A 27,367-nucleotide genomic window follows, 5' to 3' on the forward strand; every position below is an offset into this window, starting at 1 on the left:
GAGCTGTCAGCACAGAGCCCCACGCGGGGGTTGAACTCACCACACATGAGATCATGACCTCAACCGAAGTCAGACGCTCAACCGGTTGAGCCACCCAGGTGCCCCTCAGTAGTATCATCTTAAAAAAAAATTTTTTTTTTCCATCACTGGTTTAAGTACACTCTAAATTATTGAAGACGGAATGAAACTGCCACTCTCCCAATTATAACATCACTGAAATGAAGTCTGTTTGAAAACCTCCAATTTGGGAAATGGTCTTCAGTGATCTTCCTACTGAAGACTGATCACGGGTTCATGCTCGTTCTGAACAAGGTTCTGAACAAGGCGTTTGTTTCCTGCCTTCCCTGTGCCCTCAGGGGGAGCACGCAGGGATGAGGGGGTGGGGTTCTCTGGCCGGTTGCTCGCAATGAGAGAAATCAATCACACCCACATCAGAAGAGTTCATGCTGTCCACCCTGTTCCCTGAGTGGGCGGCCAAAGACACCCTCTGGGTGCTGCACCCAGACTGCCCGGTGCAGGTAGGGAGCGCAGGCGGACCAAGGAACACGCGGGATACCGCACCGCTGCAGAGACTCCTCTGGCGTCCTCCGGCCAAGGGCAGAAAGCCTGCCAACTGCCCAGCTCTGGACTGAGCAGATGCAGCTAGATAACCACCGCTCTGAGGCCTCCCCCTGCGCCTCTCAATCAAACAGCAAGGGTGGTTGTACCTGGCTCCCAAATCAAGGGTACCCCATAAAAACTGAGTAATGCTTAGTATCTTCTTACGCTCTGGAAGATGCATGGGCCTTACCTGTAGTTAAAAGTAATTAGAGTGAGCGCGAGCAATTCTCAGAGCTCCCTAACCCTACATCTGCGTGTGTCTCTTGGCTCAGTGAAAGCCGAGGCCCCGAATTTTAATTAACTTAAATGTAAATGAGGGCGTGTCCAGTGGATACAGGACAGTGCGGCTGGGGGGTGGCAGTCAACAGAACACTGTATGGCGCAGCGCGGACTCAGAAAGAATGTTGAAAGCCCCTTTTAAGGGTTACTATGAGAAAGAAAACCTGGTAATTGCAGGATTCCGACTAGACACGCGGGAGGACACAGACGCAAGCTGCTCTTCTGGCGCCCGCCTCCGGACAGGGAGCCTCTCACACGCTTGAGATGACAAGCGGACCTGCATCAGTTCCTGCCACCGTTCGTACACCTTCCCCCCCGCCCCCATCCTCCAAAAGGTCTCCCTACGGAATCTTTCCGCCGGGAGACTCGGGCCCACCCGGGCCCACAGCTGTGTGGGCGGACCCCCGCAGGTGCGCCGGTGGGCGGGGCCCGGCGAAGGTGCCGCCGCAGCCGCCCCGCGTCCCGCCTCTGCCACCCTCGGCCCTCCACCCGGCGCACGCGCGGCCGGCTCCGCCGGGCCTTATTTCTCGGTGCTGCACGCCTTCCCGCCGAGCGCCAAATAAGTCTCCGGGCCCGCCCCTGCCCTGCGTGCGCGGCCCCGCCGCCTGCGTCAACTAGGAAGCGCGCGCCCGGGCCGCCGCCGCCGCCGCCGCCGCCGCCGCCGAATCCCCAACAAGGAGCGGAGCCCGCGGCCGCCACCGCCGCCGCCCTCCTGACGCCGCCGCCGCCGCCCGTCCGCCGGCGCCCGCGCAGGCCCGGCCGCGGCCCAGGTAAGCGCCCGCGGCCCCCCCGCGGCGAGGCCTCTCGCTCCGCCGCGCGCCGCCGTCCAGTCAGGGGTCCCTGCGGAGCGTCAGGACGTTACGGCGGGGGGAGGGGAGCGGGGGAGGGGCGGCGGCGCGCGGCGGGCGTCACGGGCGTCACGGGCGTCACGGGCCCGCGTCAGGCGGCGTCGGCGGCGGCGTCCGCCTCCATCTTGCCGGAAGGCGACGGCCGGGCTGCTGGGGGGCGATGGGCATGGCCCTCGGGCTGGGCGCGACAAACGCCCCCCCCCCCCCTCCGGTCCCCGTCCTGTGGGAGCTGTCTGGACGCCCCCCTTTCCCCCGGCCCGGTGGGAGCCGCGGCCACGCGGGTCTCCTCCCCGCCCGGTGGGCGCCGCGGCCACGCGGGCCCCCTCCGCGGCCAGCGTCGGTTGGGAGCCGTGTGGACTCGGTCCCCGCCCCGCCCCGTGGGCCGTGCCCGTGCGGGCCCATACTGTGTAGGTGGGGGACCAGCGCCAGTAACGACCTGTTAACAAAGTTGATTAAGTTTGCAATTCACTTGGTTGACTTTTACACGGAGTCCAGGTTCTCTCCGCTAAAGCCTCAAATACAAGTGTCGGTTACATCAGTCTTGCTTTGACGTACAATTAGTAGAGCTTAATTGATAAGCATAATTAATAGAGCTTGATGAATTGGGAGATAAGTATACGCCGGGGAAACCATTACCCCATCCTGTCCTTCGCCTCACGGAGTTCCCTCCCACCCTCTTATTTCGTGATGAGAACGTTTAACGCAAGATGTACCTCCTTGGCGAATTTTCCAGTACGTGGTCCGTGTTGACGGCGGGCACCGCGCTGTGCTGTAATGTCTGCACTGGCTGGTGCGCAGCCTGAACTGCTGCTGGCGTGCGTTCCCTCCGCCCGGCCCCTGCTCCCCTGAGTTTTCTGTAGATTCTCAGGGAAGCGGGGTCATGCAGTGTTTGTCCTGTGCCTGGCTTCCCTCACCCAGCGTGTTGGCCTCCAGGTTCATGCGTGTCGTCACTAGATTACATTCCGCCTACGTACACCACGTTTTCTTTACCCACTCGTCTCTCCGCGGCCCTTTGGTGGTTTCCACGACGCGGCCGCTGTGAATGGTGCTGCTGGGAACATGGGAATGCACATTTCCCTGGGAGGCACTGATTTCATTTCCTTTGGATCTGTACCCAGACGTGGGTTGTCCGGTCAGGTGGTGGTTTTTAGGAACCCCTGTACTGTTTTCCTCAGTAGCTGCACCGATTTACATTCCCACCAACAGTGCCTGACGTCCTACTACAGCGTCTGTTGGTCTTGTTAACGGTGAGATCCATGGATTAAATACAACTGGAACATAACAAGATGAACTAGGCAGACTGCTTGTCCCGGAATTGTTTCTTCATAGGAAGTATCTTAAAGTTTTTGGTAAGAGGAGGCAGGGCGTCTGGGTGGCTCAGTTGGTTAAGCGTCCAACTCTTGATTTCGGCTCAGGCCGTGATCTCACGCTTCGTGAGTTTGAGCCCTGAGTCGGGCTCCACACTGACAGCTCAGAGCCTGCTAGGGATTCTCTGTCTCTTCTCTGTCTGCACCCCCCCCCTCGAAAAAACAAACATTTAAAAAAAGTTGGGGGAAGACATCCTGGAGGGGGGAGGAATTCGTACAAGCACGGCAGAGTTTCTATGGATTTAGAACGCTACAAAACTACATTCAAGTCTAGGATTTAAAATCACAACCCATTTCATGCCTGAACTGAGAAAGGGGGCCGCCGAGATGCCTTCTCAGAGCCGGAAGACAAATACGTGTGCAGGGGGCCGCACGCTGGCGTGTCTGGCGCAGCCTGGCCGGGTAGGACGCGGACGCTGCGGTTGGCGCCGGGGAGCTGTGGTCTGTGACTCCCTGAGGAGGGCAGGTGAGGCCCAGATGCTCCCAGAAAGGCAGGAAGGACCAGAGGGACCGCCTCCATGGAACAAAGCAGCTGAAAATCTGGATTTTTTTATGTGAACCCGGTGAACTTTGACAAAGTTGGCAACTCGTTAAGTTTGGAAACCCTGGGAGAATCCAGCTAATGGCGCCCGAGGACCGCCACGTGTGACCTCAATTGTGTTCTTAGTGGTGTTTTTATCAAAGGAAAACATTTGTGATCTTGCAGAAGACTCGGGAAGCTAGGTCTGAATCTGATGTCCTGATGTCCTCATGAGACACTAACAGTTTTGTGTCGTTTTTACATATTTATGCTCAAGAATGCTATTTAAAAAAACGTTTCCTCGTATCTTACGTCACAATTAATTGGGGTCTGATTGACGCTTCAGGAACCCAGGCCCTGGGAGTAGACCCGGGCTTCCGTCCCAAGTCCACCCGGTGCTAGGGGCTCCGAAGGTCACGCTCACCCGCTGGGGAGGTGCGGTTCCTGTGCTGGGGGCTCGATGACACCCTAGTGCCTGCTCGGTGTCTACCTCCCCGTGTCAAGGACTTGAGCCACATTTTGTGGAGTGACTTCCGGGCGTGTTGTTTTGGAAACTTGATACAGTTGCCACTGGAGAGGCAAGAATTCAGTTTTGTACGTTTATGCTTGCTTAGTCCTCTGCAAAGTTTCGGAATTTGGGGGAGGACACGGGGCTTGGGGGAGGACACCGACGTGTAGATCGGATTCCTGCCTTTTCTGCAGTTTCGGTTGAAGTGTGACTTTTGTGACCCCGTGGAGCTCTCCCAATGAAAATAGAGGTCCTCGCTTGGTAAGATAGCTAAACCCTGAGAAATTAGCACCAAAGATCGATATTTTAAGTTCAGTTTTAATTAATTGATTGATTAATTAATCAAAGATTTTATTTTTTTAAGTAATCTCTGCACCCACCGCGGAGCTCGAACTCAAAACCTTGAGATAGAGAGTCGCACGCGCTCCACCGACTGAGCCACCCAGGCGCCCCTTGAGTACAGTTTTAAAGTAGACTTTTATTCATGTTTGTGTAAAAGATTTGGTTTCAAAGCTGAAATCTAGAACACAGAAGTTATATTTTAGAAATGGGCAGGAAGTCTGTTGGTGTCAATGAATTCATTGTGGCAGCTTTCCTGGCTAAAAGGCATTGTGAAGACAGCCTTCAGGTCCCGTCCCTGGAGACCCTCCCCCAGGACCCCGTGGCACAGCACATCGTCTCCCTCGGAGCCGTGCGTGTTTGACGAAGGGTGAACTTACACGGACACATCGGAATCAGGACCGCCGTGGTCTAGGGTTTACGTTAGGTTCACCTCGGTGTCGTACGTGCTGTGAGGTTTTGGCAAATGTATAACGTCATGTAGCCACCGAGCCACCGATACAGCGTGTTTTCACTGCCCTCAAGTCCCCCGTGCGTCACCTTTAGCCCTCTCTCCCGCACACCTCTGGCAGCCGCTGAGCTTTTCACTGTCTCCCCAGTGTGGCCCTCTCAGACTGGCTTCTTTGGCTTAGCGCTGTGCAGGAAGGTCCTGCGTGTCTTTGTGTGTCTTCATAGCTCATTTACTTTTGCCTCCGAGTAATAATCTGTCGTTCGGAACATAAAGCAAACCATCTGTTTCTCCGTTCACCTTTTGAAGGACTCGGTTTTTCACAGCGTGCTTCGAGCAGCATTTCCCCGCTTCGGGTGGGACGGAGAAGCCCCCTGCCCCACCATCCCCTCGTGCGTGCTGCGTGTTACTTGTCGTGTGCGTCGCGAGTCCAGCCAGACGGCGCGGAGTGTTTGCTTTCAAGCTGTCGTGTAAAGAGCGTAGTGTCGTGTGTATTTCCCCAGATAGTCACCGTGTCCGTTGCTCTTTTCTCGTTCTTGAAGTTACGGGATTTCTCTGTAGAATTTCCCTTCTGTCTGAAGAACGTCCACTACCGGCTCCTTTGGGGCAGGTCTCCTCGTGACCAATTCTCTTACGTTTCCTTCATCTGAGAACGTCTCTGTTTTGCCTTTATTTCTGGAGGATCCTTTCACTCTGGTAGAACCCTGGCGGACAGCTCTCTGCCAGCACGGTGTACGTACGCGCCCCTGCCCGCTGGCCCGTGGCTTTCCGGGAGCGCCCTGTGGCCCCTTGGGTTGCTCTTGACAGGTCGTGCGTCCTTTTTTGCCCGGCTGCTTTTCAAGCGTTCTTACTTTGTCTTTGGTTTTCAGCAGTTTGACTGCCATCCGGGCACGGATTTCTTCGAGCTCGTCCTGTCGGACATTTGCCGGGCTACTTGAACGCGCATGTTTAACCTTTCACTGAACTGGGGAAGCGGTCGGGTATTATTTCTTCACACCATTTTTCCAGCTTCACGCTGTTCTCTTCCTTCCTTCTGGGGCTTCCGTGCTGCAGATGCCCAGCTGTCTTCTACTCTTCCACGTTCCCTGAGCTCTGCTCCTTGTGTTTTTCCACCTTGTTTCTGTGGGTCAGCTTGGGTAGTTTCTGTTGAGCTCTGTTCATTTCACTGTTCTGCCTCCGTCTTCTCCTGTCTCTATTCTGACAGTGGGTCCATCCAGTGAGTTTTGTATTTCTGTTGTTATTATGTTTTTAATTCTCAGATCTCCATTTGGCTGTAACTCCTGTTCCTGTGCTGAGACTTCCTATCTTTCTGTTTGTTTCCAGAATATCTGGCTTCATTCCTGAAGCCTGGTGCACCAGCTGCTTTAAAGGCTCTGACGATTCATTTCAGACTGGGCTTTTTTGGATTATTTCTTCTCTTGAGAATTGGCCAGACTTTCCTGCTTCTTTTTTTTTTTTTTACATTTATTTATTTTTGAGAGACAGAGAGAGACAGAACACAAGCGAGCAGGGGGCAGAGAGAGAGGGAGACACAGAATCTGAAGCAGGCTCCAGGCTCCGAGCCGTCAGCACAGAGCCTGACGCGCGGCTAGAAGTCACGAACTGCGAGACCGTGACCTGAGCTGAAGTCTGATGCTTAACTGACTGAGCCAGCCAGGCGCCCTTCCTGCTTCTTTTTATGTCAGAAAATTTTGGATTGTATTCTGGACGCTCTGAGTCTTGTGTTGTGAGGCTCTGGGTCTTGTTTAGCTCAGAGAGAATGTTACATTTCTGTAACAGCAGGAAAGCGACCTGGTCAGGCTCAGGCTGCAGGTGGTGAGCTCCTTCTGTGGGCAGCATCCTCACATCAGCTCTGTCTTCAGAGCCTGTGCTGTGCTCTTTGGAGCTGACGTGTAAGTCGGTTCTCGAAACCCTGGGTTTGCCACTTCGGGTCAGGCCCCCTCGCAGACAGGCACCCTTTCCACACCTCCCTACTCTGCACAGCCTCCCCGACACTCTGACCCCAGGGTCCCCTTCCTCCGACCAGAGACCTGTGGCTTTCGTGTGTCCTCAGTGCTGTGAAACCTCAGCACAGGGTCTGCCTTGGCCAAGCGTCGGCATGGGGGAGGGGAGAGAAGTGGGGTCCCCCAGCCCTCGGACCGGTGTGCCTCTAGGCCCTCAGCGCTTTAGGAGCTGCTGGGCTACTCGCATCACAGTTTTAGCAGGGACTGGGACTGGCCTGAAGGCAGAGCCCGTAGCAGCAAAAGTAATAATAAAAGCAAGGCCCTTCTCCCTTTGCTGTCTCGTGTGGGTTTCCCTTCCATTTCTGCAGACTGGAGATTGGACTTGTCTCCAGATACTTACTGTGCGCAGTTCTGGAATGCAGGCTGCCTCTGGATTGGGGCCGGGGGGACTCCCGTCCACAGGAGTCCACTTGGGCCCTGGTCTCCTGCCCTGTCCCCTGCTTTGTGACCATGGGGTTTTTGGGCCAACGCGCGCCGGCTCCCTGCATTCTGCTCAGGGATTGTAGCTGTGCTGTTCCATCTGCCCTGGAGGAGCCCTCCTGCTGTCATTTCTGTCCAAAAGTAGTGGGCCCGGACCGAAGGGGGGCTCTTGGAGGTGCTGTGAGCTCCGTTGTGCAGACACAGAGACCGCCTGAGACCCCGTGCCCTGCCTTGTGGTTTCCTCTAGGGCTTGGGACCCTGGCGAAGGACCGTGTCGGTCCCGGCGTCTTCTCCTGCTGAGCCATGGCAACCCCGGATGTGAGCGTCCACATGGAGGAGGTGGTGGTGGTGACGACGCCGGACACGGCGGTGGATGGCAGCGGCGTGGAGGAGGTGAAGACTGTGCTGGTGACGACCAACCTGGCTCCTCACGGGTGAGACAGGGCCTCTGTCCTTTGAGGGCCACTCGGGCCCTGGTGGGTGCCTGGGGCATCACGTGAGGGCGGGGGCGTCCGGAGTTTCCCGGACCGACTTTTTCCAAACCGGACTCACGTGTCAGTGTGAGCAGAGAGTTGGAGGAGAAATGGAGCCCTCACATCAGCCAGGAGGCAGAGACAGCGCTTTACCTTTGCTTTTCCCTCCTGCGTCAGCACGGTCACGTGGTTCTCGTTTCTGGAGACGCGTGGTCATTTGGCTTTTGATAAGGTGGACAGTGGGAGCAACTGGGAACTGTTTTTGCAAAATGAAGTTAAAGAGCCAGTGAGTTTCTTGACACGCCACACGAAAACTGTCTTTTCCTCCTCCTCTCTCATGGTAGATGTGCAGAGAGAGTAGCCATTGGCAAGGAAGTTCACGTCTGACTTGAGGGAGCTGCCTCGTGGGGCAGAATGGCTCCTGCCTGTGTGCCTTCTGTCACCCTGCCGCCTCTGGAAGGGCTGACATACAGGAGCAGGTCACCCGGGGGTCGGGGGGGGGGGGTACTGGTGGCCCCCTCGCGCTTCCTGCCAGGGGGACCCGGGCTGGGGCGGGCCTGCTGTCAGTGTCCGCTTTGCTGTGTGTGACCCGTTCAGACTGACGTCGGCGCCACGCTGCGGCAGGGGTGAGCTGTGGCCTTTTCCCTGCCCGACAGAACTTTTGAGAAGAAGGTTCTGGACCCAGGACCTGACCTGAGCGCCGACTCCCGTCGCTGGCAGAGAGGATGCTTGTGTTTCCGTTCCTTTGCACAGCCACCTTACGGACCGGGCCTGGAGACTCTTCCTGCCTCACTCGCGTAGCGTTGGGGCTGAAACCAGACCCGGCCTTCGTCACCCACCCTCCTGCAGATGGGATGGAGGGAGGGCCGGCTCTTGGTGGGTTGCTGGGTTCCACGTCCAGATACTCAGGGCTTCACCGACAGAGTGTATAACTGTGTCTGGAAACGCAGGGCCTTCCTGTTGGATTTCCTGCCTACGTTCTCGCGTTTACTCTGGTCAGTGTTTATGTGGTCTGTGTCCCAGCTGCGGGCAGGCGGTGAGGGCAGGTTTCCAGACAGCGACACCACCGCCTCTCGTCCACGTGCCCTGCAGTGACCTGCCCTCCCCAGCAGGAGGCGGCGCCCGAGCCCCCTCCCTTGGATTCAGGCCTGTGTCAGGATCGGACACTCACTTGGGGAAGGCTGAGCTGCCTCCCCTGGGGCAGGCGCCCTGGATGCTGTAAGGAGCCCTCACCCACAGCCATTCTCGCCGAGGTGCTCTGGTCCAGGTCAAGCCTGGCTTCGTGTCCCCCCCCGCCCCCCCATCCAGGTGCCCAGATGACCAAATGGTTGGTCATTTACGGAGGAAAGGAGGGGCCGCATGTGGCTTCTCCCTGGGGGAGGAAACCCCACGCCCCAGCGGAGGCAGTTTTATCTCAAGGGACCTAAAGATATTTCTCTTCTTTTTCTGTGGCAAATTTTACCCTCTACCCTACTGCGTGGAAGCCGAGATTCACCCTTGCTGTGTGTTTAGAAAAGGGTGGGGTAAAGGGCCAGTTAACTGCTTTGTGGGTGCTGAGTTCTTTTCCGGCTGGGTGTTTGGGGGAGAGCTTGGGAGTGCCCCTCGCTTAGGGAAGCCCGCTGGGCCTGCCACCCACCCGCCGCTCTGCCCTGGCAATGGGCACGTGGGCCACGCTGGGAAGAAGCGAGTAGCATTTTGTAGATAGCCAGCCATTCCCACGAACATTTGCTCTAAGTGAGGTGGACGTTTTTCAAATGAAATTTGAAGGACAAACGCCAATGACTTTGCCAACTAAAGATTCCTGCCCGCGGGGTGTGTGCGGTGGGCGGGCACAGAGCAGGGCACAGTTGGTCGTGGTGGGGGCCGGACGGCTGGGTTTCCCCAGGGTGGCCCCTGTGGGTGGCCTGCTGTATGTGCACGTGGCCTGCGGTGGGCCACCGCTCTGCGTGTGGCCCACCGAGCTCTCCGGGGCTGGCACTTCCCTGCCTCCCTCTCCTTCCTCGCTCTCTCTGGGGGACGGTCCCGGTTCTCCTGTGTGGAGGGGCCTGCTCCCTGTTTGGATGTTGTCCTTCCTGCTTCCAAACTCTGGCTTGGAAAGACACTTGCCCTGAATTGGCGCGTCCTGGTAGGAGCGCCGGTGTCCCGTCCGTGTGATGCTTCACGTACGAGCCGCTCCTCCTAGGCCCCAGACCACGGACTCTGAGTCTGCTCTCCTCAGCTCTCGTCCTGACCCGGCGGGAGGTGGAGTGAGGTCTCGGAGACGCAGAGTGGCTTTGACTGGGCGCCGTGGGCCGAAAGGGGAGTGGGGGCCCCGGCGTCGGCGTGCTGCTCTCGGGGGGCCTGGCCGGGAGCAGGTGCATGTGCAGAGAGGCGGGGAGAGGAGAGCGCAGGGGTGGCCGTCCGACCCTGTGGGAGGAAGGAGGGCTGGGGGCATTTGAGTCAGGAGCATTGACTGAGACCGTGGGGGGGGTGAGAGCGGCCACGTGGGTTCCCGGCCAGGGGAGGGCGCGGGCGTCCGGGAGCCGTTCCCGACGGGGCCCGTGTGTGCGAGTCCACCTCTCCCCATGGAGAAGGGTGTGCACCGCCCTGGAGGGGAGCCCCGTGCAGGCCCCCGGCTGGCTTCCCAGGCCCTGCTGTGCAGGCGGGCCCGGCTCGAGTATGCTGCACGCATACCCCTCGGGTCGGGGTCTCTGCTCCAGCTCGTGGCCTGTTTTCCTCGGACGCCGTCGTGGCCATCTGAGGGTTCCTTAGATAACAGCAGGAAACAAGCTGTCTGTCCTTGCGTCCTTTCCCCTGGTTCTCTCTGTAAAAAAAAAAAAAAAATTGTTCGTGGTGTTTCCCCCCTCCTCCCCACAGAAAGTTTTTATCTGTGTTTTTTAAAGGGAAACTTACCTTCCCTTTTATTCCTGGGGTTTTGTATTTGAGAAAATCCTTCACCGCTTTCAAACCGTTTAATTCCTTTTCTTCTGAGTTTAACGCTCCTGTGGTTTGCACTTACTCGTGCGTTTGATCTGCACGCAAGTTGTGTGGTGGAACGTGAGGGCAGCTGTGGGCCATCCTTTTTTCTTTCTTTCTCCCGCGTTTCTTGACAGTTTCTGTAACCACGTGAAGTCGTTAGAATAGAAATAAACAGCTTCATTAAAGAAAGAAGAGGAGATTTAAAATTCCCACTTAGGTGTTATTGCCTCCACAGATGTGCCCTGCCGGTGGCCCCGGGGACACTCGGGGAAATGCCCGCTTGGGGCAGCAGCGCAGTGACCATCACCGCAGGGTACCTGACCGGCACAGCCACTGCTGAGACCCTGCGGCGCCTCAGGGAAGGGGCGGCGTGCCGGCAGACGGTGCGCCAGGCACGCTGTCTTTGGGGCCAGCTGATGTGTCCCTCCCTCCTAGGGGCGACCTGGCGGAAGACAGTATGGAGACGGAAAATGCAGCGGCGGCTGCCGCGGCCGCGTTCACAGCATCCTCGCAGCTCAAGGAGGCCGTGTTAGGTAGGGAGCCTGCCTTCCCGCCTCTGTGCCCGCAGACGGGTCAGGAGAGGGTTTGCCCGACGACGGTCCTCTGGTCATGAGGGGCCCTCCTGCCCGAGAGTCCTCCCAGCCGTGGGGGGCTGAGGCCTCTGGCGTTGTGACCGGCAGCAAATAGCCAAAGGCCTCAGAAGTCTTCAGAACGGAATCAGCTTCTCTAGAACGATTCCCAGTAAAGCTTGATTTCATTTCCTTAAATGGCTCTTCGGTTGAACCACACTCGAACGTGATTATCTTCACATTACTATCACAAAATCGCTTTTTGTGACTTTGCCTGAAACTCTAACCCCGGAGGGACTGATGAGTGACGTCGCTGCCCACCTGGGCCTGTCGCAGTCCCCCCCGGACCTTAACGTCTGGTGTTTGTGTGGCGGCTGTGGTGCTTTTGCAGGAGGTACTTTGGAGAGGTTGTAACTGATTTTGTCTTTCCCCTTTCCCTGTCGATGCACCTTGTGAGAAGTGAAGGTGGCTGAAGAGGAGGAGGGCCTGGAGGCTGAAATCGTGTACCCCATTACCTGCGGGGACAGCAGGGCCAACCTGATCTGGAGGAAGTTTGTGTGTCCGGGCATCAATGTGAAGTGTGTTCAGGTGAGGCTCCGACGTAGCCAGGACGCAGACACGTGTGCCAGGCTGCAGGGGAGGGAGGCCCAGCAGCCTTGAAGCAAACAGGAAGACCCCGCTGGGGTTGGAGGGGCGGGGGCGTGACCCGTGCCGTGTGTGGCGCAGAAGGCAGCGGTCCCGTATGCTCAGGAGAACAGAGGAGCAGGCGTAAGCCCTCAAGGACAGACAGGATTGTTGCTGTGGTCATAGGGGAAACCACCAGGAGGTACTGACTCCTTGTTTCTGGAGCGCAGCCGTGGGGAGAGGCTGGGGAAGTGGCCGTGCTCACGCTGGGGGCGCCACAGTCGCCGAGGGGGGAGCTGTCTTATTGGCAGGTTGAATGAGGTGTGTGCTAAGGCGTCTTCCAGATGCTTCCTTAAGCTGGCACAAATGGATGGAATACTCCAGCCGAGGCACTGAGTAAAGGTGGGGCTGTAGAGGGAGGCAGAGCGTCACTCCAGCTTTGGCCTGCAGAGCCTTGGCCTCACACTGACTGCCTCCGCCCTGTAGGGCCCAGTGCTCCCCTCAGCTGTGTGGGTGGGGGGCAGGGATTGTCCCCTGGGATGCTGTTACTTTTCAGGGGTTCTCTCCTTGGTGTTGGGGCAAACCACTAATAACATGCCCCCGGCCCCCCTCTGTCCCTGGGACAGGGACCTCCTGCCCCCCATCTTAGCACTGAGGGAAAGAGGGACCCTCTTGAGGAGCATTCACATTGGGACCGTACGGTCTGAAAATTGTAAGCGGCTGGCAGTTCCCCCAGGAATCATACAGAAGCAAATGAAAACTCCCTTTTGGAATTTGGAAAAACTTGTCTTTATTGGAGGTTTTGAGTAATTTCAGCAAAGTCTCCGGGGAGGAACAGCTCGCTGAAACAAGTGAAACTGAGTTTGCAGGGAGACAAGCACCCAAGCAAGCATGCCCAGAGACCATGGACAGGCCGGGACCCACAGACGCTTCAGGTGTCGGAATTTTGAGACATGGAACATTAAATGAGGTTTAATTTATCTCAGGAGATGGAAGAGAGGCTCGGACACGAGAAAAGCATTAACGTACTTAGAAAAACAAACTAAGAATCCTAACAAAATAGAACCTTTAGTGGGTAGCTTTTGCAGCAGATTAGACACAGTTGAAGAGATAATTCGTGAACTGGAAGGTAGGAGTAAGGAAGTTATCCAGAATACAATCCAGATAAATAAAGAGGGAATAGAGTCTCAAGAAAAATTGATACATCGGTTGAATTCTGGAAGCCGAGAAGAAGGGTCTGAGAGCTTTCACAATAGAAGAAAGATCGCAGTCCACAGTCCAAGAGATGTAACAGATCCCACACTAAATGAATGCAAAAAACCAACCAAATTTCAAACAGCTGTGGATGCCAACTCAAAGGCCCGGCTCCATCTGGGACAATTTAACAGCGAGATAATTAATGATAGTCTGAATTATAAGTCAAGATAAGAGTCTGTAAGTCTGTATTTATTGCAGCGTATTTTATGGTGTTTATGTCAAATGAATAGAAGCGAAGCTCTCGTGTTGGGATGCCTGCTAACAGACGTGGAAATGGATGGAGCCTCAGCCCCAAGACTGTCTGCCCAGACTGGCTGCTGAGAGCCGGTTAGGGTGTTTGCCAGTCTCAGGATAGCCCCCATCAATTGGGTGCTCACTGTAGAGGAAAAATAGCGACTCTGCACGGGAAGCCTGGCAGGTGGCTCATTCACCAAGTGAGGGGACCTCCGTCACAGGGCTCCTGATCGAATGGGCAGTAATTCTCTGGTATTCCCACCAGAAATCCATAACTTGGATCTACTCATGAATAGACATGAGGGACAGACAGTCCACAAAAAATTCACGTATGTACTTCAGAAATGTCGAGGGCAGGAAGATGAAGGCAGGCTGTTCAGGGAGCAGGTGTGGTGTGACGTCTGGGCAGGGTGGTGCCTTGGGATAAATTGCTACAAAGGCTGTTACTGGGGCAGTTCGTGAACTCTGCGTGTTGCCTGTTGGTTGGATTACACGTGTGTGTTTGTGTGTGTACGGTTTTTAATGTTTGTTTGTTTATTTATTTATTTATTTATTTTTTAACGTTTATTTATTTTTGAGACGGAGAGACAGCATGAACGGGGGAGGGTCAGAGAGAGAGGGAGACACAGAATCTGAAACAGGATCCAGGCTCTGAGCTGTCAGCACAGAGCCTGACGCGGGGCTCGAACTCAACGGACCGCGAGATCATGACCTGAGCCAAAGTCGGATGCTTAACCGACTGAGCCACCCAGGCGCCCCTTAATGTTTATTTTTAAAGGGAGAGAGTGTGCACGCATGAATAGGGGAGGGGCAGGGAGAGAGGGAGAGAGAGAGAATTCCAAGCAGTCTCCGAGCTGTCAGCACAGAGTCCAACTCAGGGCTTGAACCCACAAACTGTGAGATCATGACCTGAGCCAAAACGAGAGCCGGATGCTTAACCGACCAAGCCGCCCAGTTAGATACTAAATATTAATGGCAATTTCCTGATCTGGGGAGTGGTGCTTCCCTAGCAGAACCTTTTTTCTTAGGAAATAGATGCAGAACTCAGAACAAGCACCTGAGCCGACAGTTCCCCCCGCCGACAGTGTGGAGGAGTGGACGAGAAGCAGGGGCAGAAAGGTCAGGTGGGGGGGGTTGGGGAACCTGGGAGGGGCAGACGCACATTCTTCGTGCTAGTTTTCCGTTTACTCTGTAAGTTCAAAATAATAGCAAAATAAGTTAGAAACCAAAACCTGTTTAGCACAGATAGCATCGTAATGGAACTGCAGACTGAGACACAGAGAAGACCCTGGAAGAGCCGAGAGCAGACGGTTACTCAGGAGCAAGAGTCCGCTGGCGGCTGAGCTCCTGGAAGTCCCCAGAGTGGCCGGAGGGCGGTGGCACTGTGTCCTGTGTGAGGGAGAAGAGCTGCGCACGGCGGAATCATCTTTAAAAACTGGAGGGGACGAAACGCCTGTTTGCGCCGAGATTGCGTTTGCCACGAGCGAGGCTTCACTGAAGGGTGTCCTGGGAATTGTGCTTCAGGCAGAAGGAAAGCGACTCCATGTAGGGGTCCTTAGGTGCGAGAGGGTGTGATGAGTGAAGGAAGTGGAGACGTGTGGGTGATCCGAGCACAAGCGTGTCTCCTGCTCTGACGACACGTTGCAGGAAGACTGAAAACAGAGAAAACATGGCTGCCTGGCGGTGGGGCCAGGGGGCTCCTGACTCTGACAGCGCAGGTGGGCACAGCACCCACCCCAAGAGTGGCGTGCGATCTGCCAACTGGCGGACAAAACTCGGGAAGCCTGCAAGTTCCGGTCAGCCCAGACGGTGGCAGGAGAGGAGCAAAGGCAGCGTGTGGAGGCGAGAGTAGAGGAAAGGCGAGAGCCGGGAGAGGTGGAACGGTGGGGTGAGGCCAGGGTGGGCCAGAGACCGTGGCCCAGATGGCATCGTGTGGGGTGGTGGAGGGGGCAGTGGGGAGAGGGCAGAGCTGATGTCAGGCCTGGAGGGAGGGGAGGGAGGGCATCACGCCTGATGGGGGCGCAGAGCTGATGTCACGCCTGGGGGAGGGGGGAGAGGGCATCACGCCTGGTAGGGGGACCGAGGTGGTGTCTTGTCCAGGGGGTGGGAGGTGTCGGGCAGAGGCTCGGCCCAGCCCAGCGTGGGCTTCCTGCCGGCTTGGGCAGCGGCCGAGAGGTATTCTGACTCTGCTGCCTGGGCTCGCAGCCCATCTCCCCGACCGGCTGGGTGAGGGGCCGAGTGGCTTCCTGGACTCCGTGGAAGGAAGTGTGCAGATGCTCCGGAAGTTCAGAGAACCCCTCCCATCGGCAGAGGGCCCCAGGCGGCTTGCACTGGCCGTGACCCCAGTCTGCCCTGAGTCTGCCGGAGATGCTCAGTGCTCTGTGCTCCCAGCAGGATGCGCAGGCTGCTCCCGGCCAGGCCTGAGCCCAGACAGCAGCGGAGGCCCAGCGGCACCTCCGTTTCCACCTCTGCCGACAACCCGGTGACCCCCCTCTCTCCTGCCTGCTTGTTTCCCGAGTAAATGCAATATTATTCTGATTTTTTTGGTTCCAAGAATTGCTTGCTTAACAAGACTGAATAAGATATTTTAGCTTCTCAGGCCACCTGAGCTCCAACCCTGGGTGACACTGGCCCCAGAACCCTGACATTGAAGTGGATGTGTGTGCACCAGTGTGAGGGACATGTGCTCCAGGAGGAGGGTGGGCCGGGGTGGGATGAGGGCAACAGTTCACACCTCCGCCTGCACCCCGTCTTGTATAATTTTCGTGTCACGTGTGTATACATTATTACTGGAATAAATCACGCACAAGTGGGTTTGCTGAGTCCCATCCGGAAGGGACTGCCTTTCTGAGCTCTCCTTTGAGGGCCCAGGCCCCCAGCTTCTTCCCCAGGCTTGGGGGCAGCCGGAGGCCAGCTCCCGCCCCAGCCCCTGAATTGTTCTTTCCCTGCCGGGTCGAGATCGTGGCTGGTTGAAACCTAAGTGTCAGATGGAGAGCAAGCCAGCGGCTTCGGGAGCCACACCACAGCCCTGTCCTCCTGTGCCCGTTCCGGCTGGGCTGTGGCAAAGGGTCGGGCCGGAGAGGTGGGCCACCCCAGGTCGTCCTGACCCTGCTCTGCTGCACTTCCCTCCACAGTATGACGAGCACGTGATCAGCCCAAAGGAGTTTGTGCACCTGGCTGGCAAGTCCACGCTGAAGGACTGGAAGAGGGCCATCCGGATGAACGGCATCATGCTCAGGTGAGGGCCTGCATGGGGCCAGAGCGCAAACCCGCCAGCTGTCTTTCCGTTGCTTTTGCTGGTTTTTGAGCCTTTTTTTTTTTTTTTTTAAGTCTATTCATTTTGAGAGAGAGAGAAAGAGAGAGAGGAAGAGAGAAACAGACTCTGTGCTGTTAGCTCAGAGCCCGACACAGGGCTTGAACTCACAAACCCTGAGATCATGACCTGAGCTGAAATCAGGAGTCGGATGCTTAACCGACTGAGCTACCTGGGTGCCCTGGTTTTTGAGCTTTTTAAGCTGAGGCACATTGTAAACAGGATGAGACCGGCGGTGCCCAGGGACAGCACCGGCCCAATCCCTGCCTGCACGTGGCTTCCAGGCCTGCGGGTTTGTTGTGTCAGTTTGCTGTCCCCGCACCACCTCCCTGTGTGCTACCATGACAGAGGAGGTACTCCTGTGTCTCTGGGCACGCTTGATCAGGGGCCTGTGTCTCTGACCCGTGGTTCGTGTCCGTCTGGCCGATCGTCCCTTGCTGGCCTGGCCGGCCTGCCTCCAGGGATCCCGTCTAGACCACACCTGAGTTCGGGGGCCACGTGTCGGTCTTCGTGTAGCTCCCTGACCTTTCCTGTCATTGGATGAGGTTGTGCTGGGTTGGCACCCGTGCCTGCCTGTCGATGGCGGTGTGCTCTTGGTCAGGTCTCCCTTGCTCCTAGACCTCCTTTTCCCTTTAGGGTCAATCAGGAATCTGGAGGAGGGTTTGGGCTGGCTCTCCGCTCCTTCAGTGACATCGAATCCCAGAAAGGAGAGGATTGGAGTTTGTGCCTCAGTCCCCCAAGGGGCCTTTTGCTCATTTGTGTGGGCCAGTTCTCAGGCAGCTGCGAGGCCAGTGCCCGCTCTGCCGGCCACCCTGGGTGTGTGTGACCCGTCCCCAGTGGACTTCTGTCCCCTGCCTGTCACCGTGAAACAGGAATGGTGGTGCCCCTTCTCAGAACCCTGAGGACAGAGTCTAGGCTGTAAGTTTGTCCCCCAAGAATGTAGATTCCCAGTATTCGTGTTTCCTATTTCCTGCTTGGGCGGTAACAAACTCACCCCGCCTGATGGGGCCAAGGCCACCTCTGCTGGCTGTTCCCACCCCCGCCTGTGCTCGCCACATAGCCCCTCCTGTCTGGGGGCCGCTGCTGTCTGGGACAGTGTCTGGGATAGCTGGACTGGGTCACTCTGCTGCTGAAGGGGCTGCTCGCCTTCACGTGTTTACTCTCGGGAGAAGCTGTGTCAGCTGTGTTTGCTGCATGGGACTGCCTGTAGCCTCTGCTGAGTCCTGGACCGCCGCCCTGTTCAGTCTGCCCAGGAACCACCGTCCGGGCGGGCGGCCAGAGACCCAGTGGGCCTGCCGCTTCGCACCCTTGCACTTGGCCCCGGGTCCCTTCCTTCAGCGCTCATGATTCTCCTCTACACCCTGTTCATTGAGCGAGCCCCTGACTTTCTGGAAAGCATCTCGGAGGCCCAGCTGTGAGAAGGCCACGGGCTATTTCCTTGGAAGAGGCCCCGGGGGGGAGGTGCGCCCTGGGTCATCGGCAAGCCTTGAGGTCAGGCATGCTGTCAAAGGCCCAGCAGTGCAGAGGTCCCGTGGAGGCACCTCACCCTCTCACAGGTTGAGGCGGGTGAGTCGAGACATCCCCAGACTTAAACCCAGGCCCTTCAGAGAGGCCGTAGTGAGGGCCTCCCTGGGACGGCTGTCCCTGGCAGGTGGGGGACATGCTGTGCTCTCCTGAGAAAACCGAGGCCGGGGAGGGAGCTGCCTTGAGTGCGCAGCGAGAAGCCAGAGGTGCTCGCGCCGCCCTGCCCTGTTGTGCGTGCACAGGGCCGGGCCGCTCCTGAGCATCTCTTCTGCCTCACGGTCACCTTGTGGGTGCACTGTCAGCACTTTTGGTAGCCGTGGGTGCTGCCCCGGGGCCAGTGGGCGGCGGAGCATCCCTGGAGGGCCCAGCCCCACCCTGCTTGAGTGGGCATCTCCGGGATGCCTGCCTGCGGGGCCCTCCTCTCTCTTCCTGGGCACCAGGCAGCAGGGTGGCGGTCCCCACAGACCTTCCACTTCTGCGGCAGGCAGTCCCCACGCTGGCTAACAGAATTTTGGCTGGAGGGTGTCGGACAGGCCTGTCTGGAGCCTCAGTGGCGCCTACCGCCCACCTGGTGGGGGCGTGTCCTCAGTTGGCCAGTTTACCTGCCCCTCCTGGGACCTGCCCCCAGGCCGAGCTTTCGCTTCCTTGCCTCCAGGACCTGAGGACACTTGAGCCGGGTCAAGGGACATCAGTGAGGTCCCCTTCGGGTCCAGCCGCACACTTGGAGCCCTGGCCGCGTCCTCAGTCTCTGGTCTCCTTTGCCACAGGAAGATCATGGACTCTGGGGAGCTGGACTTCTATCAGCACGACAAGGTCTGCTCCAACACCTGCCGCAGCACCAAGATCGACCTCTCGGGCGCCCGCGTGTCACTGAGCAGCCCCACCTCCGCCGAGTACATTCCACTCACACCTGCCACGGCCGATGGTACGCACTGGCGCAGAGGCTTTGTTCTTTCTCTTTTTTATGTTTGACTTTGGAGAAAGAACGAGCAGGGGAGGGGCAGAGACAGAGGGAGAGAGAATCCCAGGCAGGCTCTGTGCTGTCCATGCAGCCTGATGCGGGGCTCTGGCTCATGAACTGCGAGATCGCGACCTCAGCCGAAACCAAGAGTCGATGCTCAACCTACTGGGCCAGCCGGGTACCCCTCAGAGGCTTTGTTCTTGCCGGAGATTTGACCCAGTCCCACTCCGGCCGTCCCACGGAGGTGGCCCTCTGCACACCCACTCCCGGGCAGGGCAGCCTGGCCTGCCCCTCCCCAGCTCGGCTAGTCCCTCCGGGCCCACGCTGTCAGCACCGCCCCCTTCCTCCCTGAGAGAGGCTAGCTGAGTTGCCCTTTTCATTGACAAGGAAGATTCAGGTACTTTTTCTTGTTCAGTCATCTTCGTTATAAAATACGATAACTCACGTGTGGAAAAGCCTGTGAAGTACAGTAGCACAGGTGCCCAGTGCCCGTCACCAGCCCCGACCGGTTCAGGGGTGCCCCCACGTGGCCGGCCCAGCCTCCCGCCTCACCCCCCGGGGCTGCACAGCCCGCAGCCTCTGGCACTCCACTCACGTGCGTGTTTCCTGCAACTTGGGTCTTGACTGATGTGTTCGTGACCTTCCACGTTGACGCCTGCAGCTGTGCCCTGTGGATGGACTAAGTATTCGCTGGAGGCCTTCTAGCTGTTGGGAAGAAATTGTTTTTAATGCTGAAGTTAGAGTGAATTAGGTCCCTAGTCCCCTGTGCTGTGGCCTGGTGATAATTGCCTGGGGTTGCCCTTCCAGTGAGGTCACCTGCCTTGTCCCTACCTTGTCTCTCTACGGGGTCGGGCTGTGTGTGCCGCCATGTGGCGAGGGGCCGTCCTCGTCGCTAGACAAGACGGTGGCCCGTTGAGGGATGTTGGGAGGACGGTGGAAGAGGCCGGGGCAATGGTGAGGCTGTTGTTGAGTCCCGATGGGCTGGCCAGACTGCAGAGTCCTTCCTGGCAGCTCCAGGAACACGTCGGTGCTGGTGGTCAGAGGCTCCAGTGGCTCCAGTTTGCAATGACGTGGGGCCTCGGGTCTTCAGCTTGTTTCTGGGCACAGCCCCAGGCTGGGCCCGGCCTGGCTTCTCGGATAGCACAGTGCAGCGTGGGGACGGCCTGAGTCCCAGCCCAGCCCTCTCCCCACTGCTGGTGGGCCAGTAGCTCTCACAAGAATAGGGCTGCTACGAGGTGGTGGGTCCAGACGGTCTGCTCTGCCTCATGAAAGTCAGCCAGGGTGAGTGATCTCGTCTCCAGGAAAGGACCAGGCTCTGAGCGCTCCGGGCAGCGCCACAGTGTCCCAGGTAGGCAACGTCGGGTTTAGTTAAGATTTAGCTCTTTGAACCCTGTCATCACTTGATGGTTGGGACAGGCCCGTCTGTTGCTCTTTGTGACTCACCCACGTGGTGGTTTGTTCAGCCCGAGCCAGCGGTGTGATTAGTCAAAGATTGTGTATCATCCAGACTGTGGAAAAGATCCATTTATGCCCCAAGTTATCCTAAGCATGTGATATTCCCTAGCGGGACATCTTTGTGGGTCGTAGAGGAGGCCTGCATGAGGCTGGGGAGCTGACGCAGCCTCGGCCTTAGGCCACGGGTCTGTGTGAAGCCAGGCCTCTGTCACAGGCAGCCCCACGCGGCCAAGCGCCAGCTGTGCGCGCAGCTGTGCGGGCCCCAGAACCGAACCAGAGGGTGCGCCAGTGTGGGCGGCGCGGGTCCCTCTCAAAGTCCCACGTCTCCTGACCCGGGGAGGTGCAGGGCCGTGTCGAGGCCTTGGGGGTGCTGGTAAGGGCGTAAATGCCGCCAGAAGAGCAGAATGTGGGCAGTCGCGGAAGCTGGCGATGGGGTCAGGGAGGCTCACTTAGCTCTTTCTTGGTCGTGTGCGTTTGGAGACATCTGCGATTAAGAAGTTTGACAGAGGCAGGTACACATGTTTGCGGATTCTGTGAAAATTGGTGCGAGGGGGAGATTCGGAGCTGGCGTTTCGATGGCGGGTTGGGAGGCCTCTCGTTGTCAGGCAAAGCTCACTGTGGCTCCGTCTGGGTTGCAGTGAACGGGTCTCCAGCTACCATCACCATAGAGACCTGTGAGGACCCCGGTGACTGGACCACGGCCATCGCAGGTACGGGTCCCGCCGGGCAGGCGGGCTCCTGGTGGGTGGCAGTGTGGGGGCGGCGGCGCATGCAGGGCAGCCCTGGAAGGGGTGCAGGCGGGCCGGAGGGCCTCCTGGAGGAGGTGCCGGTGTGGAGCGCAGAGCACTGCCTGCAGGGCCTCGGCCCCTGATCCACAGCTCTCTGCCCCTGCCTGTGGTTAGAGGCCTGCAGGGGCTGCTCTGTGCATTCTTCTGAGCCCATCCGCCCCCCACAGATGACACATTTTCCTTCTGGCGAGGGCTCAAGGATGCTGGTCTGCTGGACGAGGTCATCCATGAGTTCCACCAGGAGCTGATGGAGACCATGAAGGGCCTGCAGCAGCGGGTCCAGGACCCTCCCCTGCAGCTCCGAGGTGAGGGGCTTGTGTCTGCCTGGCATCTTGCACTCTGTGCGGGGGTGGGGGGAGGGCAGTGCTCGGTGGCCTCAGGGTGCCAGATACGCAACCTGCCCCCGCTTCGCCGTGGTTGGGCGTCTGGAGGCGGAAGAGGGCCGTGTGTGGGACGCCGTGTGTCCCTGGGACTCCTCTGTCAGGCCGGGCCCCATTCTCAGCGTGTGCTCGCCCTGCCCTTTAAGATGCCGTCCTCCTCAACAACATCGTGCAGAACTTCGGCATGCTGGACCTGGTGAAGAAGGTGCTGGCCAGCCACAAGTGCCAGATGGACCGCTCCCGGGAGCAGTACGCCCGGGACCTGGCAGGTGCGTCCGGTGGCCGCCCGGCCATCCCTGGCCCCAGATAGGGACTGTGGGAGAGCCCGAGAGCCTGAGGCAGAGCCGGGGAGTCGGGGAAGACGTGCAGAGCCTCGCGCTGTCACGCAGGGAAGCCGTGACGCGGGGCCGGAGCGTGTGGAATTCAACACACGGCTATTTACGGGGAGAACTAGGCAGGGGGGCGGTGATTAAGAGTCCCCTCTGACATTTGTGCCTGTCTTGCCGGGTCTCCCTCAGCGTCTACACTTGGGGAGCTTACGTGTGGGTGTTGACCTGCTTTTTATCCTACCGTGTCACAAGACCTTTCGCGCAGAGATTACAGAGTTTGGAGGATTAGGATGGGGAAGGTCTGTCCCCTCGTCCGGCAGCTCGGAGGGGCAGTCAGTGCAGGCCCCACAGAGAATGTCACTGTGGGAGGCGGGGTGGGGCGGGGCAGGGACAGAGCATCACTGTGGTGTCAGCACAGGCCCCTGGTCAGGGTGTGTGTGGTCTGACACTCTGTTCCCTCCCTGTCCCTGCTCTGCGTGCCGTGTCCCTGCAGTGACGCTCCCATCCCCCCGTTAGGCTTGCCGCCCCCCCCTCCCCCCCCCCCCCCCCCCGCCCATCCCCACGGTGACGCTCTGTCCCTGTCCTCCCGCAGCCCTGGAACAGCAGTGTGATGAGCACCGACGTCGAGCCAAGGAACTCAAGCACAAATCTCAGCACCTCAGCAATGTGCTTATGACACTCACGCCCGTCTCCCTGCCACCCCCCGCGAAGCGGCCGCGGCTCGCGAGGGCCACGTCTGGGCCGGCCGCCATCGCCTCGCAGGTGCTCACCCAGTCTGCCCAGATCGCCCTCAGCCCCGGCGTGCCAGTCTCCCAGCTGACCGGCGTGCCGCTCGGCAAAGTAGTGTCCGCCCTGCCCTCCCCTGCACTGGGCAAGGGGCCCACGCAGGCTGCTCCCGCCGGCTCGCCAGCCTCGCCGCTGCTCGGGGGCTACACGGTGCTGGCCTCGTCGGGTGCCACCTTCCCCAGCACGGTGGAGATCCACCCGGACGCGTCCAGCCTCACGGTCCTGAGCACGGCCGCCATGCAGGACGGCAGCACTGTGGTCAAGGTGGTGAGCCCCCTACAGCTGCTCACCCTGCCCGGCCTGGGCCCCACTCTGCAGAACGTGGCTCAGGTGTCGCCGGGGGGCAGCACCATCGTGACAGTGCCCACAGGGGCCGTCGAGAGCGCCGTGGCCGCCTCGGGCCCCGAGGAGCACACTGCCACCATCGAGGTGGCCGCCATGGCGGAAGGCCGTGAGCACAAGTAGACGTGGGTGGAGGACGAGGCCCGCCGTGGGCACAGGGCCGGCCGCCTCTCCTCAGGCCGTGGCCGGGCGGGAGCATGGTGCCGGCGCCCTGCGGGCCACGTTGGGCTGAACCAAAGAGAGGAAACACCAAAACAGACGGCGAGAAAAAGGGATCGAACACAACAGACCTGTGCGGTCAGCCCTCCACTCGGAGCCTCCTCCCCCTTCTTTCTTGGGAAATACATTTTTCCATCTGTTGCTTGTTGATACTGTTTACACGTCAGGCCTGATGAGGAGCCGGACAGAGAGGATGAGGAGGCAGAGCCGGGGAGTGGGGTGCGGACTCTGTGGGTGCGAGGGGCCCCTGGGTGGGCCGGAGCCGGCTGGGGGAGGGGGTGTCGCTAACACATGTCTTGGGAACCGTCCCCAAGTGTGGAAACCCATGGATCCTATGGATTTGGTTTCTTCCCACAGTTTTCTGTAGGTTTAGTGTGGCCTGGCACCCTGTTCCCCTGTCTCCGGGACAGCGTGGGTGCTGCTGCGGGTCTGCGCGTGGCCCCGGTCTCGGGGTGGGGGGGCTGGGACTGGAGTGTGGACCCAGGGCCCTGACAGCTTGAGTTTGCCATCTGCCTTGGGGCGAGAACGGGGCAGTACCCCCACCTCCCTCTGCCCGGCAGGTGCTCAGCACCAGGGGCCGTTGCACACGCACTGTGGGTGTTTTTAAGTGAATTGTTTAGTAGGCTTCTTGCAAGAGTCAAATTTATAGCATTTTCAAACTAAAAAATGCTGAGTGCCTAGGCTTCCCGAGTTCGCTCTGGGTTCCAGAGTGTTTTGTACAGGACCATAGGGATGGCCCGCGGGCGACTGTGCTGGTGGTTCCTGCTGTGAGCTGTCAGCACCAGCAGACCCCCCCCCCCCTCCGACCCGGGGAGTGTGACGGTGGCTGTGCCCCTGGGGCTTTGGTCCCTGGGGGAGCGGGTGGTGGTAGGGTGCAAACAGAATAAGTCAGGGGCGGAGGAAGATTTTGGGGGCTTAGTGTCGACCCCTGTGCTCAGTCCGCTGGTGGGGCCACCGTGACAGCTTGGCCCCTGGGCTCCCTGGGACTCCCCTGGCCCCCTGCTGGCTGACACTGGTGCCTGAGGGCACTTGGGAGGCCCAGACTGCCCACGGGCACGGCCACGGCCGCCATGGGCTGTCAGCAGGTCTGTTTGAGACCCAGGAGGAGGACCAGGCAGGGGTCCCCTGGAAGCCTGGCGCCCTCTCCATCAGGACCCCACGGCAGGCCCGAGCCTTCAAGTGGCAGGTTCCCGGGCCCCCCCGCCCCCCAACGCTCCAGATCTGTTGCCTGCTGAAGACCCTTCCTTCTCTAGGGGAAGGCAGGGGGGAACTCCAGAGACAAGCCACTGCCCCACTTTGTGCTTTGAAGGGAACTGGGTTGTGTGTCTGTCCTTCCATCTGTCAGGTGCCCCAGAACTACCTGAGCGGGTCTTGGCCCCCGAGTCAAGCCACTGGGGTGGTCTTTTTCCATTTTCTTTCTGTTGCGAACTAGTTTGTTGTTGTCATGGGTCAGCTGGTGTCTACACTCCTCTCCACTGAGTCCTGACGCCTTCGGCAGTGTGACCCCGCGGGCGTGGGCACAGCCCAGCTAGTCCTGCCCGTCTGCACCAGCTCAGACCACACAGGAAACTATGTGGCTGATAAGACCACGGTTTGCTCTTGGAGCCTTTGTCAAAGTCGGGCGTACCCGCCCCCTTTGAAGCTGCCACCCCTGCTCTCAGACCACAGGGCACTGGAGGGAAGTTCACACCAGAGCTTCAGAAATGACCGCAGCCCCTCCCCCTGCCTGGCACCTGTGCCACCCCGGGAGGGTGCGAGCGCCCCTTCCAGTCCCCTGGGGCCAGAACCGCAGGCTGCTTCTGGGGGGCAGAGTCGGTGCCTGGGGCAGGGAAGCATCCGGGTTCTACTTTGTACGTTGTTTTGCAAGTATCTGCTTGGTACTTTGGTTTAAAGTAAAAACATTTTTCGTAATTTGTGTCCGACTCTTACGATGCGGGTCAAGTTCGCGCAGGCGTGTGCCCACTGCAGACGGCGCACACGGCCTGCCACCTGCTTTTGAGAGGGTGGTCTGGGGGCCTTCCCCGTCGCCCCACCCTCCCCGTGCAGTTTACTGGAGGCCAAGGGGCGTGATGATGTCCTTGAGCGGTGGGTGGGCCGCGGACAGTGGCGCACATCCACACGCCCAAAGGCGGTCAGGTTCACCTCATGGCGTCGCTGCGGCAGCCCCCCTGCCCGAGCCTCAGGGTCCTGCATGGGAGGGGTTCCCGAGGTGAGAGTGCAGGGCCACCACGCTGAAGTGGACCCGCCTGACCCCTGCTTTCACGTGGGGGAAGGTGGAGCCAGGAGAGGGTGGCAGGGCCGGGGTGTGGACCGAGCTCCCTGGCCCTGGTCGGGCGCTCCGGCCGGGCAGCGGGGGAGGTTTGCTGGGAGAGGGAGGGCCTGTGCGGGCTCGCCAGGAGCGAGGCGTTCTCCGCAGTTGTCTGTGGGGTCTGCTGTCCTTGGTTTCTTGCCCTCCACCGCCCTTCTTAGGGGTCCCTTGACCACCAGGCCTCCCGCTACAGATGCTTTGAAGGCTCCCCACTCCTCTCAGGAGGAGCCCGTCCCGTCATGCCCAGGGCTCCTCCTCGCCCTCGTTGGTGGAGAGGCGTGGGGCGCGGGGGTCTCTGCAGTGGCCCGCTTGCAGGGAGACCTCAGGAGCACCGCAAGCCCAGAAGGGCAGTCCTCAGTTGTGGAGTTGCCAGTGTGGGAGCCCGCCCCGGGGACATCCGCTAATTGGGCGTGGTGGAGCCTGGAGGCTCCTGCTTGTGGATCTGTGTCCCGTGGCCTGTGACCCGCCCGGACAAGAAGTGTCAGAGTGAAAGTTGTCATGGGGATACCAGTGAGAGGCACGGCCGTCTCCACGGGCAGAGAGGAGGAGAGGGGGTCCAGGCGGTGTCCGTGCTCAGGTGGCCTGGAGAGACCATTGCTGGAAAGTGGGCGGTAGGAAAGCATCTCAGGGGTGGGGTCTCGGGAGGCTCGCCTGAGCAGATCTGAGGTGTGCCTGCAGACACCCCATGAGAAGGGGCCCAGTGAGCCGGACGGGTGGTGGGTACACCCGTCAGCTCCTGATTTGCTGCACAGAGACGCACCCCACCCCTCAGAAAGGTGGGTGTCCGGTGGGGACCCTCTGCCCCCAGCGCCCGGAGCAGGGGGAGCGAGGGCCCCGACTTGCAGAGCACAGTTTCTGCCTCCAGAGTTCCCGCATGTACTGGGGGGTCGCACGGAACGAGCCCCACTTGGCTTCTCTGGCTCAGTGTGGGTGTGGGAGGCCCACCGTGCACGTGCACTGGCTCCCCACGCCCCAGGAGGAGGGAGGGCCGCCGGGGAGCAGGACCCGGAGCTGGGCCCTGGCGGGGGGGAGGGGTCGCGGCCAGAGAGGGTGGGACTTGGACGACAGGGGTCTGTGGAGCTGAGGGCGGCTCCCACTGCAGGCTCAAGGCGGGCCCTTCTGACTCAGCTTGTACCCTCCCCGGGTCGCGGGGCGCCCTCCGTTCTGTGATCCCTGCGAGCATATTGAAGAGGGTCAGAGGGCACGAGTGCAGCCTCTTGGCACAGCCAGTGGGGCGGACAGAGGGCCCCCTCCTCCCTTCCTGGGGGCTGGCTGAGGGTCCCCTGGGAATGTAGTGCCGCCTCCGACCCGGACCGGAGAGGGCGCCGCCGGCACGCGCGTGCCTCCACGTGTATTTGCTAAGCGTCTTCTGGGCCTCGAGCCCCGAGTTACACATCAGGGGTAGCCGTCAAAAGAACTCGGGGACCGGGAAGAGTGATGTGTAGGCAGTAGGCGCTCTCCAAATGAGTGTCGGATATCCAGGTGCCAAGTGTCCTTCAGGGAGCAGGGCCGCTG

At 59.2% G+C, this 27,367-nt stretch overlaps 1 protein-coding gene across 2 annotated transcripts; it reads left to right on the forward strand.

Annotated features, from left to right (window-relative positions):
• Positions 1-1,520: 1,520 nt before the first annotated feature.
• GMEB2 (glucocorticoid modulatory element binding protein 2) lies at positions 1,521-25,455 on the forward strand. 2 transcript variants are annotated; one of them, XM_047853355.1, is made up of 10 exons: positions 1,521-1,649; positions 7,580-7,766; positions 11,199-11,296; positions 11,790-11,920; positions 16,582-16,685; positions 19,052-19,209; positions 21,339-21,410; positions 21,656-21,793; positions 22,015-22,137; positions 22,790-25,455. In XM_047853355.1, exons 2-10 carry the CDS (start codon positions 7,636-7,638, stop codon positions 23,446-23,448), a joined length of 1,614 nt encoding a protein of 537 aa, XP_047709311.1. In that variant the 5' UTR covers positions 1,521-1,649; positions 7,580-7,635; the 3' UTR covers positions 23,449-25,455. The 2 variants fall into 2 exon arrangements, with proteins under 2 accessions (XP_047709311.1, XP_047709312.1); XM_047853356.1 differs by having other exon boundaries at positions 1,522-1,649; positions 11,793-11,920.
• Positions 25,456-27,367: the final 1,912 nt, after the last annotated feature.

The sequence above is a fragment of the Prionailurus viverrinus genome, chromosome A3 (assembly GCF_022837055.1).
Source record: "Prionailurus viverrinus isolate Anna chromosome A3, UM_Priviv_1.0, whole genome shotgun sequence".
Taxonomy (NCBI): domain Eukaryota; kingdom Metazoa; phylum Chordata; class Mammalia; order Carnivora; family Felidae; genus Prionailurus; species Prionailurus viverrinus.

What these genes read in the sequence shown, in the direction of transcription:
- GMEB2 (XM_047853355.1), top strand. Translation starts at nt 7,636, where the DNA reads ATGGCAACCCCGGATGTGAGCGTCCACATGGAGGAGGTGGTGGTGGTG. An exon ending in TCAATGTGAAGTGTGTTCAG is followed by an intron (nt 11,921 to 16,581) that starts GTGAGGCTCCGA and finishes TTCCCTCCACAG; the next exon opens with TATGACGAGCACGTGATCAG. An exon ending in ATGAACGGCATCATGCTCAG is followed by an intron (nt 16,686 to 19,051) that starts GTGAGGGCCTGC and finishes CCTTTGCCACAG; the next exon opens with GAAGATCATGGACTCTGGGG.